Genomic DNA, 12,567 nt, shown 5'->3' with positions numbered 1-12,567 from the left:
TCATCATCTTCTCGGTGGAGAAATTTCTCCTCATCACAGTTGTTAACATGGGACTCTAGCCCCCAGTTCTATATGGCTCAGCCAGGAGAAACATCCTTGGAATTCTAGAAATGTAATAAATTATTTGGATCTATTATAGTCCAACTTTCAAAACTGTTTTGCTTGTACAAAGCATTTTTGTTTGTTATCTCTGTGGTTAAGAAGGCATATGGTTCATTGGCCTTCATCAACCATGGGAATGAGTTTAAGAGCCGAGAGGTAATGTTGCAGCTATATAGGACCCTGGTCAGACCCCACTTGGAGTACTGTGCTCAGTTCTGGTCACCTCACTACAGGAAAGATGTGGAAACTAGAGAAAGGGTGCGGAGGTGATTTACAAGGATGTTGCCTGGATTGGGGAGCATGCCTTATGAGAATAGGTTGAATGAACTCAGCCTTTTCTCCTTGGAGTGACAGAGGATGAAGGTAACCTGATAGAGGTATACAAGGTAATGAGAGGCATTGATTGTGTGGATAGTCAAAGGCTTTTCTCCAGGGCTGAAATGGCTAACATGGTGGCAGATACAATAGGGTCTTTTAAGAGACTCCTGGATAGGTACATGGAGCTTAAATAAATAGAAGGCTATGGGTAGCTCTAGGTAATTTCTAAAGTAAGTACGTGTTTGGCACAGGATTGTGGGCCGAAGGGCCTGTATTGTGTTGTAGGTTTTCTATGTTTTCTATGTTTCTATCTCTTTCTTTACTTTTTACAGATAGTTGCATCACAGAATACTTAATTCTCTTTTTCTCCACTGTTTTAGAGACTATTATGCATTTCATTTAGCTAGACAATAAGATGCTGTTCAATTTTTATTCATTTATTGAGCTACAGCGTGAAATATGCCATTCTGGCACTTCAAGCCATGTCACCCAGCAATCCCTTGATTTAATTCTAGCCTAATCATGGAACAATGTACAATGATCAAATAACCTACTGACTGGTACATCTTTAGACTATGGGAGGAAACCAGAGCACCTGGAGGGAATTCATGCAGTCACGGGGAGAACATACAAACTCCTAACAGGCAGCAGTAGAAACTGAACCCAGGTGGTGTAAAGCATTGATTCCAAATGAAAGACATCACCAGACCTTAAATACTTTTTTAACCAGTTGCCAAAATATTGAAACCATTGTTGCTTTTCTGCAGGTGATGATGACCCAAAGGGGACTTAGGTTCACAGGTACAATTCAAATCCATTAGATTCTGCACTGTTAAATTGTTCTCTCCATTAAGATCAGGACCATTATTTAGAAAAGGAGTTCCCAACCTGGGCTCCACAGACCCTTGCTTAATGGTATTGGTCCATGGCATAAAAATGTTGGGAAGACCCTGATGTAGAAAGGTGACAGAGATGGTTGCTGTCTATCATTCTGATGATAACAGGAGACCTGTGTAGGAGAGTGTTTCTGTGGAAAAGTCATTGCAATCGGGCAGTTCCACTCTCTTGACCTCAGAAGTCCAGGTTCTGGGGGTAGAAGCATCATAAAGTGGAGTCCTTGGTCACAGTTTACAACCATGACGTCTTCTGTATCTCGTCATGCCCTTCACTCTCCATGGAACATCACAGAAATACCTTCCTGGCATTGAAACTCACTGTAGATCTCATCTGTCCAGTCCGCTGGAGCTGACTTTGCCTGCTAGGACAGGCATGTCCCTGCCTCACTGGTGTACGAGGCTGCTGGCTCCCCTCATCTGGTTTAGCCCGCCTGTCGAAGCAGTGTACCACTTCTGGCCACAGTCACATGCAAACAGCTCCTCAGAGCCACAGGTAAGAGTTCAAAGTCTGATGGAACTGAAGATGAGTGAGTTGCCCCAGAATGGACACGACAAGCACCTTCACCAGAGGTGCTACCCCTCCCTGGTCATCCCCTCACCCCATGACAGTGGTAGTGAGCTGCTAAATGTATGTGATATAATGTACAGATGAAGAGTTGGTGATGCTATTATAGTTTAAAATTATCCTGAGACGCACTTTAACTCCGATGTGATGGTTCTTTTATTTTCTTAATATATTTCAGGCCCAGCATAGCAGAAGATTTCTACTCCTTATCCTATCTCTATTACAGCCCAATCGCTTGTCTGAGCACCGTATTCGTTGGATTAACAATTAGTTTATTCACTGGTAGGTAAACTGTTTTAATTCATCACGTTGACCTCAAGGATCACAGCATTAGCACAAAGCATCTTCAGATCAATTTTTTTTCTGAAATAACACAATTTCAATCAGTTCTGACTATCAATTATAATATATAGTTAAAGATTTATTTGTTTATTGATTTTTATTGATTGAGATACAGCACAGAAAAGGCTCTTCCAGCCCTGCTAGTCACACCACCCAGCAACCCCCGATTTAACCCTAGCCTAATCACAGGACAATTACAATGATCAATTAACCTATTCACTGGTTGTCTTTGAACTATGGGGGGCGGGCGGGGGGGATCCAGAGCTCCCAGAGGAAACCCACCCGGTCATGGGGAGAACATAGAAACTCCTTACAGACAGCAGCGGGAATTGAACCTATGTCACTTATACTGTATATTGTGCTAACCACTATGCTGTGAATGAAGTAGGTTTAGGGGGCATTCTCGAAATTACCTCAGAATCTGATAGAACAAAAGATTTTGGGAAAGATTCATGAAAAATATATTTCAAATGAGTATTGTAGTTTTGGAACCCGTAGCATTTAGATACATGAATCTCATTCTAAAAAATTATCAGTGTCGTAAAGGCAAGTTAGGCAGACAGCATCAATAAGTTATTTCAGAAAGGTAATTAACAAAGCAGACAGAGAGGCATCTGAGTAACAGCAAGGGCAATGTTGGGGAAATATCAACAGTCGTCTTTTCAGAGAATATCAATTGTTCTACACTTGCACTACTGAGCTACTGCTGTGACATTTATATCTGTGATGACAACTGTCTATAGTATAATTAAAGTGAGATTAGATATTGGGAACTGCATTATAGTGAGCTTCATAACTGTAGTGATAAGAGTAGCTCATCATCGTCATTATGTGCCATGTCATATGACATGATCATAGTCTTTCCATGATCATGATAGTTCTTGGCAAATGTTTCTACTGAAGTGGTTTGTCATTGCCTTCTTCTAGGCAGGGTCTTTACACTTGGGTGACTCCAGCTATTATCAATACTCATAGAGATTGTCTGCCTGGCATCAGTGGTCACATAATCAGGACTTGTGATGTGCACCAGCCACTCATACGACCATCCACCACCTGCTTTCATGGCTTCACGTGACCCTGACTGGGGGGCTAAGCAGGTGCTACACCTTGTCCAAGGGTGATTTACAGGCTAGCAGAGGGAAGGAGCACCTTACTCCTCCTTTGGTAGAGACATATCCCTATCCCATCACTCAAAATGTAGCTAGCATTACTATTCAATCCAAGCTGTGCACCAGATCTTTGGCAAGGTCAGCTACTGTTGACACTTGTACAGGACAACGCAATTCAGTGTTTTACTGTGGCCGTAATCCATCTCCTTTTGAACAGGCACTAGATGAAGTACTATTAGATATTCATGACATCAACCTCAATGTTTTTTGCATGCAGCCTTTGAGCATAATGGCTGACATGGCCAGAGAAAGCACCATGCTGACATAGCATGGATGTTCTTGGAAGGGATGCAAAGAAGAAATTAATTGTTCAGAGACAGGAAGAAATAATACAGGGACCAATGTCAAATGCAATGTTTCTAGAACTTGGATACAGGATAGGTTGAATTATCAAGGTAAATTCATTTTTTGGATGGCAAATACTATCAACAATTTCTATCAATAAAGACTCAACCTAGCTACTTATGAGCAATACACACAAAATGCTGGAGGGATTCAGCAGGGCAGGCAGAATCCATGGAGGGGAATAAAGAGTTGAGGTTTCGACCCGAGTCACTTCATCAGGTCTGATGTGCATCTGCAGAATCTCTTGTGACCCAGCCATTTAAACAAGCTACACATCATCATGATATACAATACAAGGCAGGAGAGTTGCTGTAACACACACAGAATGCTGGGGGAACTCAGAATCAGGTTTCATATCACTGGCATATGTCAAGAAAATTTGTTGTCATGTAGCAGAACTATACTGCAATATGTAGTAATAAAAACTATAAATTAACAGTAAATATATATTTTAAAAAAGTTAAAATAATAAGTGGTGTAAAAATAGAAATAAAAAAATAGTGAGGTAGTGTTCATGGGTTCATTGTTCATTCACAAGTCAGATGGCAAAGGGGAAGAAGTTCCTGAATCATTGAGTGTGTGCCTTAAGACTCCTGAACCTCCTTCCTGAGCTCACCCTTTCCACTACTGATGCCTCGATGGGGACTCGTGTGTTTTCCTTCGTCTTACCCTTTCTGAAGTCCACAATCCAATTCCTTGGTCTTACAGACGTTAAGTGCAAGGTTGTTGCTGTGACACCACTCAACCAGGTGATCTGTCTCGATCCTGTATGCCTTCTCATCACCATCTGAAATTCTGTCAATGATAGTTATGTAATCAGCAAATTTGTGGAATTTGTTAGCTCAGATTATTCGAGATATTCCCTTTGCCCTATCCTTCATAAAACTCTCTGTAATTTAAAATCTACTTTGTTTCCTCTCTGAGTTTTGATGAAGTGTCTTTCATCTGGAAAAGTAATTATGTTTTTTTTCTTTCACAGATCTTGCCTGATACCATGAATGTTTTCAGTTTTTTTTTGTTAATCACAAATGTATTCAACTGGGTGGCGGGATGGGGATACATCTCTACCACAGGAGGTATATGGCGGTCCTTCCCTAAGCTAGCTTGCAGGTCACCCTTAGACAAGCTGTAGCACCTGCTTAATCCCCTGATCAGGGTCATGTGAAGCCATGGGAGCAGGTGGTGGAAGTTCATATGAGCAGCTGATTCATATCACAAGTCCTGGTAATGCGACCACTGATGCTAGGCAGTGAATCTCTGAAGAGTATTGATATTGGCTGGGTCCATCCATCTTGTAAAGACACTGCCCAGAAGAAGGCAATGGCAAACCACTTCTGTAGAAAACTTTGCCAAGAACAATCATGGTCATATGATATAGCACATGACAAAAGAACATTGTATTCAAATTTTATCTATTATGTTAGAAATTGAGTGGTCTCAGGTTTCCAAGTATAATTTACCTGAACAGTAGTATCTGGGAATTCTTTCTGTAAACAATCTTCATTTACTTTTGAGCCGTTTATATAAATTTATCCTTGCCATACAACACGTCACCAGCAGGTGGCAGAACAACACTATTTAATGCAGTATAGCAGCTGGTATATTAAAAAAATTGCATTTATCAATAACTTATCCCTAAGTGCTTTTAAGCCAATTATGTATTTTTGAAGTGAAGTTACTGTAGTATTACAGGAAAACAAAATCCAATGGTGCACAAATAGCAACATCTACAGCTAGATAATATTCTTTTGTTTGTGATGCTGATTGAGGAATTTGTTTTAAAGATTTTTTCCTGCTTTTCAGTGAAGTGCTATGAAATCTTTTACGCCCGCCTGAGAGGCAGTTCAAGCATTCATTTGATCTCTCATCCAAGAATTGACATCTCTGGCAGTCTAGCATTTACAGTTGTAGAGCAAATTTTAATGCTTGTGTCTTTGGAGTGAAGCTTGAAGCTACAACCTTCATGGTGCAAGTGAGCAGACTGAGTTAACTTCCGAGCTCAAAATACCTTCCAACCAGAGATGCTCTAAGAAACATATGCTATCAAACCAAATAAAAGAGGAATGCCCTGCAAAAAGGGTGATAGTGCTGTTACCACCCATACCTGGCCTTTTAAACTGCAAACACGAGGAAATCTGCAGATGCTGGAAATTCAAACAACACACACAAAATGCTGGTGGAACACAGCAGGCCAGGCAGCATCTATAAGGAGAAGCACTGTCGACGTTTCCTGACGAAGGGTCTCGGTCCGAAACGTCGACAGTGCTTCTCCTTATAGATGCTGCCTGGCCTGCTGTGTTCCACCAGCATTTTGTGTGTCTTAAACTGCCAGTATGGATGCAAATCACCCATAAACGTAATCCAGAGACCTCTAAGGGTAATCATAGAGAGTTTCCAATTAGACCTTGAAATATTTGACTTTACTGAACCCCCATCACAAAATCAAATATCACTCACCCTTGGTGATTTATGGCTTCCTTATCAGGCGGTACGGTGGAGATACATCTCTACCAAAGGAGGTGTAAGGCGTTAGCCTGCTGGTCACCCTTAAGCAAGGTGTAGCACCTGCTTAGCCCCCCCCATCCCGATCAGGGTCACGTGAAACCACGGGAGCAGGTGGTGGATGCTCGTATGAGTAACTGGTGCAATTCTCAAGTCCTGGTTATGCGGCCACTAACATCAGACAGACAATCTCTGAAGAGTATTAATAATGGCTGGGGTCACCTGTCTTGTAAAGGCACTGCCCAGAAGAATACAATGGCAAACCACTTCTGTAAAAAAATTTGCTAAGAACAATCATAGTCATGGACTGACCATGATTCCATACATTATCTGACACCTGAATTAATGATGAAGACGATCACCACTGCAAACCCCAACAACATTGCTATTTATTCTCCTTCATATCCTCACCCAGATCACACAGTCTTCAATTTCCATTTCACCTCACATTCCCTCATAGCTGGGACCAGTATCAATAGATTCAAAGAATCAAAGTACATTTATTATCAAAGTATGTATGCTGTATACAACCCTACGATTCATCTTCCCACAGACAGCCAAGAAACAAAACCATGAAAACCATTCAAAGAAAAATAACCCCCCCCCCCCCCACGTGCAATAAAAGAACAAATCACCCATGTGGCAAAAACGAGTGAGAAACATCAAACCACAAAGTCATCAAAACATCCTCCCTCCCTCACTACCATTCAGGGCCCCAAACAGTCCTTCTACATGAGGCAACACTTCACCTGTGAGTGTCAGGGTCATCTACTGTATCCGCTGCTCCCAGTGTGGCCTCCTGTATATTGGTGAGACCTGATGAGAGATTGAGAGACTGCTTTACCGAGCATTTACACTCTGTCCGCCAGAAAAAGCAGGATCTCCCGGTTGCCACACACTTCAATTCTATTTCCCAGTCCCATTCCGACATGTCAGTCCATGGCCTCCTCTATCGCCACGATGATGCCATACACAGGTTGGAGGAACAACACCATATATTCTGTCTGGGTAGCCTCCAACCCAATGGCATGAAATTTAATTTCTCAAACTTCTGGTAATAACACCCCCCCCTCACTTCACCATTCCCATTACCATTTTCCTCTCTCACCTCATCTCCTTACCTGCCCATCACCTCCCTTTGGTGCTTTTCCTCTTTCCCTTTATTCCCACTCCTACCCTCTCCTATCAAATTTCCCCTTCTCCAGCCCTTTATCTCTTTCACCTATCAGCTTCCCAGCTCTTTACTTCACCCCTCCCTCTCTTCTGGTTTCACCCATCATCTATCATCTTGTACTTCTTCCCCCTCCTACTTGCTCTAACTTCTTATCTCTTTTTCCAGTCCTGATGAAGGGTCTCAGCCCGAAATGTTGATTATTTACTCTTTTCCACAGATGCTGCTGAGTTCCTCCAGTATTTTGTGTGTGTTGTTTTGGATTTCCAGCATCTGCAGATCATCTCATCTCAGAAATGTTCAGTTTCAGCTCAGTTTAGTTCAATCTAGCTAGATCCTGTTTGTACTACAGAGTATGTTCAATTGTAGCAATTAAATCTTGGCACAGGTTTTCAGTATTTCATGTTCACGGAACAATACACTGGGCCCTTTGTGTTATTGAATTATTCATTCTGATGTCTTTGTAACAGGTGGAAATAAAGTGGTGGATCCTGCACTGATTTCTCCTATTGTACACACCATTCATAAATTCATCTTCAGGATTAAACGACGTCTTCAAAAACCAAAAACGGTGAGATAATTGTGTACCTTTCATAAACATAATAATGGAGTCTGGTATAATAGTGGTTTTGTTACTCTGGCAACATCAGTAATGCCACTTTAATTGGAGAACAGGCATTCAAAATACCCTGCACTGAAGTTGTCATGGAGCACTTTGGCAATGATGGAACCCAAGTGCAGAGGAAAGACAACTCCGATATGGAGAAAGCAACTTGAGTTTATTCATAGGAGTTCCAGCAATACTTCAGAGGCTCGGCAGGGTAACATTGCGAGAAGTACCATTCTCAAAGCTAGGGCCCAGTAATAAGTGGTTGTGGGCGGTCCAGTTAAATAATCATACAATGCAGAAAACCCGCACCAGTCAAAATAAACTTAACATCAAGGCTTAATGACTCTTGTCAAAGACGACAATGAACAAATACAGGTGCTCTAGAAACCTCGGAGCCTAAAGCTTTACGGTTTGCCGTACAGGCCTGAGGTCTCATGACAGAAGTAGTAAACGTAGACTTTTTTGACTCTCAAGCCACCTGCATTGTGTACTTCCATTACATAGCAAATTCACACAGGTGACTGTGTATATTAAGGCTGTAGATATTTTTTGATTGAAATAAGTGCTTCTTGACATTCCTTGAGAAAGGATCCTAGTTTGAAGATAGTGCATGCTTTTTTTTAATATCCTTTCAGGAGAAATAGTCAAATCCTTTTAATTTTCCAGACATTTTGAACCAATCACAGTCAGCTCTCTGTTCTCTATGTTTGTATTCATAGAATTTCTATCCTTTAATGCAAACTGTCTGCAAAAGTAAATCATTTAATTAATTTATTTTTAATTATTGAGATACAGTGCGAAACAGGCCCTTTTGGCTCTTTGAACTGCACTGCCAGCAGCACCCAATTTAATCCTAGCCTAATCACAGGGCAATTTATAATGACCAATTAACCTACCAACCAGTAGGTCTTTGGACTCTAGGTGGAAACTGGAGCACCTGAAGGAAACCTATGTGGTCACAGGGAGAGTATACAAACTCCTTACCAATATCACTGGGAATTGAATCCAGGTTGCTGGTACTATAATGCTTTGTGCTAACCACGACATTACTGTGCCACCCCATTTGTCACACTGATGTCAGGGTGGATTTCCAGACCCATCTTTTTCACAGATGGGTACAGTCATGGTGTCACACTGAATCTTTTGCATCTTTCCTTAGGGTCAATCCATGTGATCCAATGTGCAGTAATCTAAGTTGAACAAACTGCTTTGGAGGAGATTTAACCAGGATTCTAAATAACTGATGAAGAATTTCTGTATTATGATTTCCCTTGAGATAAAAGCTAACAGCAATGTGCTTGTGTTTTGATTGCTTTTGTTCCTCTCAGTACCTGCACTCCTTCACAATTTATCAAAATTGAGAAAATACTTGACCTTTCCTTGCTCCACTGAGATGACTTTACACATGTCCTTCTTGAACTCTGTTTACTTGTAATGATCTCTTTGGGCCTGTGTGGGGCACTGGACACTATTGGGTGCCAAGATTTTTAGAGCACCTGAATTGGTTAATTGTTGTTTTATAAGAGTTGTTAATAATTTAGTGTTCCTTGTGTTTTTCTCGAGCGACTTGCTCTTTGTGATGTGGTCTCCTGGTGCTTTCTGTTTAAGTTTATTTTGATAGGCTCAGAGATTCCATCTTATTTGTATTATTTAAACAGACTCCCAATTAGCGCTAATCACAGGGTCCTAGTTTTGAGAACGTCTTGTGGTGGCATTCAGCTGAGCCACCAATGTACTTTTGGAATTATTATGAATAAACTATGCACTGTCTCCTCGTCAGAGTCTGTCTTTCCAATATTGGGTTCCAATATTGCCAGTGCACATTGTGACATTATTGCTCATTAGTTTGTTTACACTGTGGCGAAAATTTCTGTTCCCATCAGCACAACCGGCTGTGTTTCACTTTTCTACCTTGTTGTCTAAAACAATCCTGAACATTGAACCTTTCCATGCCATTAACAATATGTGAAATGTTGAGACTCCAAAAATAACCCTTGGGAACATCACTTGTTACCACCCATTTATCAGAGAACATACCCTTTATCCTTTGTCTCCACTCTGCCTCTGACTTCTCAACCAATTTCTTAATCCATGTTCCACGTAATATCAGTCTTGCTAAGAATATCATTTAAACCCCTACTAAATATTTAAAGAGCTTCATCTTTCCAAAAAATTTGCTTAAAAAACTTTCAAGAGTATCATTTTAAACTTTGGGTTCATACAAGTACAAACACTGTACACTCCTTTCTCTCTCATTGATTGAGAGACTTCCCATGGTGAAACCATTGACTTTCCAAGGCACCTCCCCTAAGAATTTTTTTTTGAACAGAGTGAACATTCCAGAATTAGTTTCAGATTCTTCATTGTTAGCATCAGTCCTCTATTCCTTCTTCAACAGTGAAGGGAGCACTTGAGGTTAAATCCTACAAAATATTTTCCACAGAGTATAACTTTGGCCTTTTGATTCCTGGTCAACTGATTGGAGATTCTTCCACTTGTCTGGAAAATAACGTTAAAGAAAGTCACTTCTAAAGCCCACTACACAAGCCTTTGTGGACTTTCAGCCCATTCTCTTCACAGAAAGATTCTTGGTTAATTTGTGAAAAAGTACATAGTGTATAAATTTTGTTAAGAAAGTAGTATTAATTTAATATCAGAATATTTCATTATGAAGATAAAGGAAATGCTGTTTTGAACTGTTCAAGCTTGACATTCTTATATACTTTCTATTCCTCTAGAATGACAAGTCAGAAAGCCTGTACACAGTGTTCAAGGAAAATCCTACAAGCTGTGAGAAAACAACACAATTTTAAATCCTTCAAAATCAACCAGGATGTAAGATATTGAAGGTGTGGGTAATTAACAATTAGTTTTTCAATGAAATGCCACTGGATTTCTACAGAATGAGTGAATAAAGCAACCACATTTCAGAAAATTATCTGATGTTATTTCTTTCACTGTTATGTGAGTAGGTTCTTTTTAGTTTTTCCAATTACCACACATTGGCTTAGAAATTTAGATGCAAAGTGCATTAAAATTGGTTACATTTGTGTGTAAAATTGATTGTGATGCTTTCTAGTTTAATCCTGCCTCCCTGGAACTTAAATTGCATTTTACCATTTCCCAATTGTAAAGTCCCCTCTTCCATCTGGTGTGATTTTTCTATCAAACATTTCTTCCCAACAGTTATCCACCAGGTCTGCAGATGCTGGAAATCCAAGCAATACACACACATTCATGGAAGTCCTGATGAAGGGTCTCAGCCTGAAACATTGACTGTTTACTCTTTACCATAGATGCTGCCTGGCCTGCTGAGTTCCTCCAGCATTTTGTGTGTGTTGCTTAGTTATCCAGAATCATCCCTCTACCCTTAAAGCTACGACAGAAACTACCAGTCAGTCTAATACTATCTCCCTCAATTAACCCAGGCCCTGACCCCCCATTAGTTTGATACCATCTTCCTCAATTGACCCATCATTTTGACACCATTTCCCTTAACTGGCCCAGGCCCTGACTCCCACCCATCATGCTCTATCTGATTTACTCGAGACCAGGGGCTCTCAACCATTTTTATGGCATGGACCCCGGGAACCCTTGTTCTAGACCCATCCTGATTGGCCTGATCCCAAATGTGACCTGCCTGGGGCTCCAATTTCTTTCCCTTCAGATCTCCCCTTACTCCACGGCAAGGTAATGATCACTAGCCAGCTACTATAATTACTGTAACCCCTGTGCCGTATTTGGGATGTTGTATCTGGCCAGCTAACACCAGCTGTATTTTTTCCAAAACCCAGGTCACTCCCATGATTTGATAGCCAGTCACCCATCATCTCTCATTTCCCAATCCCCAGGGAGGCCCCACGATCAAAACTTGCATTTGCGTGGTGGATAAAGATCCTATGGCATGTTTTAAAGTGGATGTCAATTTCCTGATCAAAGTGTTTCAGCTGTGTGTAGAATAAATGTCAGATACATTTATCACTTGCAAATCTTTTGTAGAGTTGCTACTGTGTCACTTCATGAGTGATAGCAAGGAAAACAGGTGAAATTAAGAAAAGGTGGCAGGATGGAGATAGATTTCTACCAAAGGAGGTATAAGACGCTCCTTCCCTCCACTTGCCTGCAAGTCACTCTTGGGCAAGGTGTAGCACCTGCTTAATCCCCTGATCAGGCTCATGTGAAGCCATGGGAGCAGGTGATGGATGGTCGTATGAGCAGCTGGTGCATATCACAAGTCCTGATTATGAGACCACCGACACCAGGCAGACAGTCTCTGAGGAGTTTTGATAATGGCTGGGGTCACCCATTTTGTAAAGATACGGCCCAGAAAAAGGTAATGGCAAACCACTTCTGTAGAAAAATTTGCCAAGAATAATCATAGTCATAGAAAGACCATGATCGCCCATATCATACGACTTGGCACATAATGATAATGATGATGAAGAGAAAGAAATGAACTGATGACAGGAAGGAGATGCCTTTGAGTTACATCTGGTAAGGCTTTATAGATGATGGATTGGGTCTGCTAAGTACTTGATACCAGTATC

The 12,567-nt window shown here is 41.0% G+C and overlaps 1 protein-coding gene across 1 annotated transcript in view; it reads left to right on the top strand.

Moving 5' to 3' along the window:
- The window catches only part of LOC140714901 (sodium-coupled monocarboxylate transporter 1-like), a 62,136-nt gene extending 51,207 nt beyond the window's left edge, over nucleotides 1-10,929 (top strand). The window contains exons 13-15 of the mRNA XM_073026570.1: nucleotides 2,060-2,163; nucleotides 7,881-7,981; nucleotides 10,759-10,929. Of these exons, the coding sequence (XP_072882671.1) occupies nucleotides 2,060-2,163; nucleotides 7,881-7,981; nucleotides 10,759-10,833 (280 nt within the window). The 3' untranslated portion in view covers nucleotides 10,834-10,929. The remainder of the gene's footprint in view (nucleotides 1-2,059; nucleotides 2,164-7,880; nucleotides 7,982-10,758) is intronic.
- Nucleotides 10,930-12,567: the final 1,638 nt, after the last annotated feature.

Source organism: Hemitrygon akajei, chromosome 22, assembly GCF_048418815.1.
Source record: "Hemitrygon akajei chromosome 22, sHemAka1.3, whole genome shotgun sequence".
Classification (NCBI taxonomy): Eukaryota; Metazoa; Chordata; class Chondrichthyes; order Myliobatiformes; family Dasyatidae; genus Hemitrygon; species Hemitrygon akajei.
This window is presented reverse-complemented; position numbering and strand designations above follow the sequence as displayed.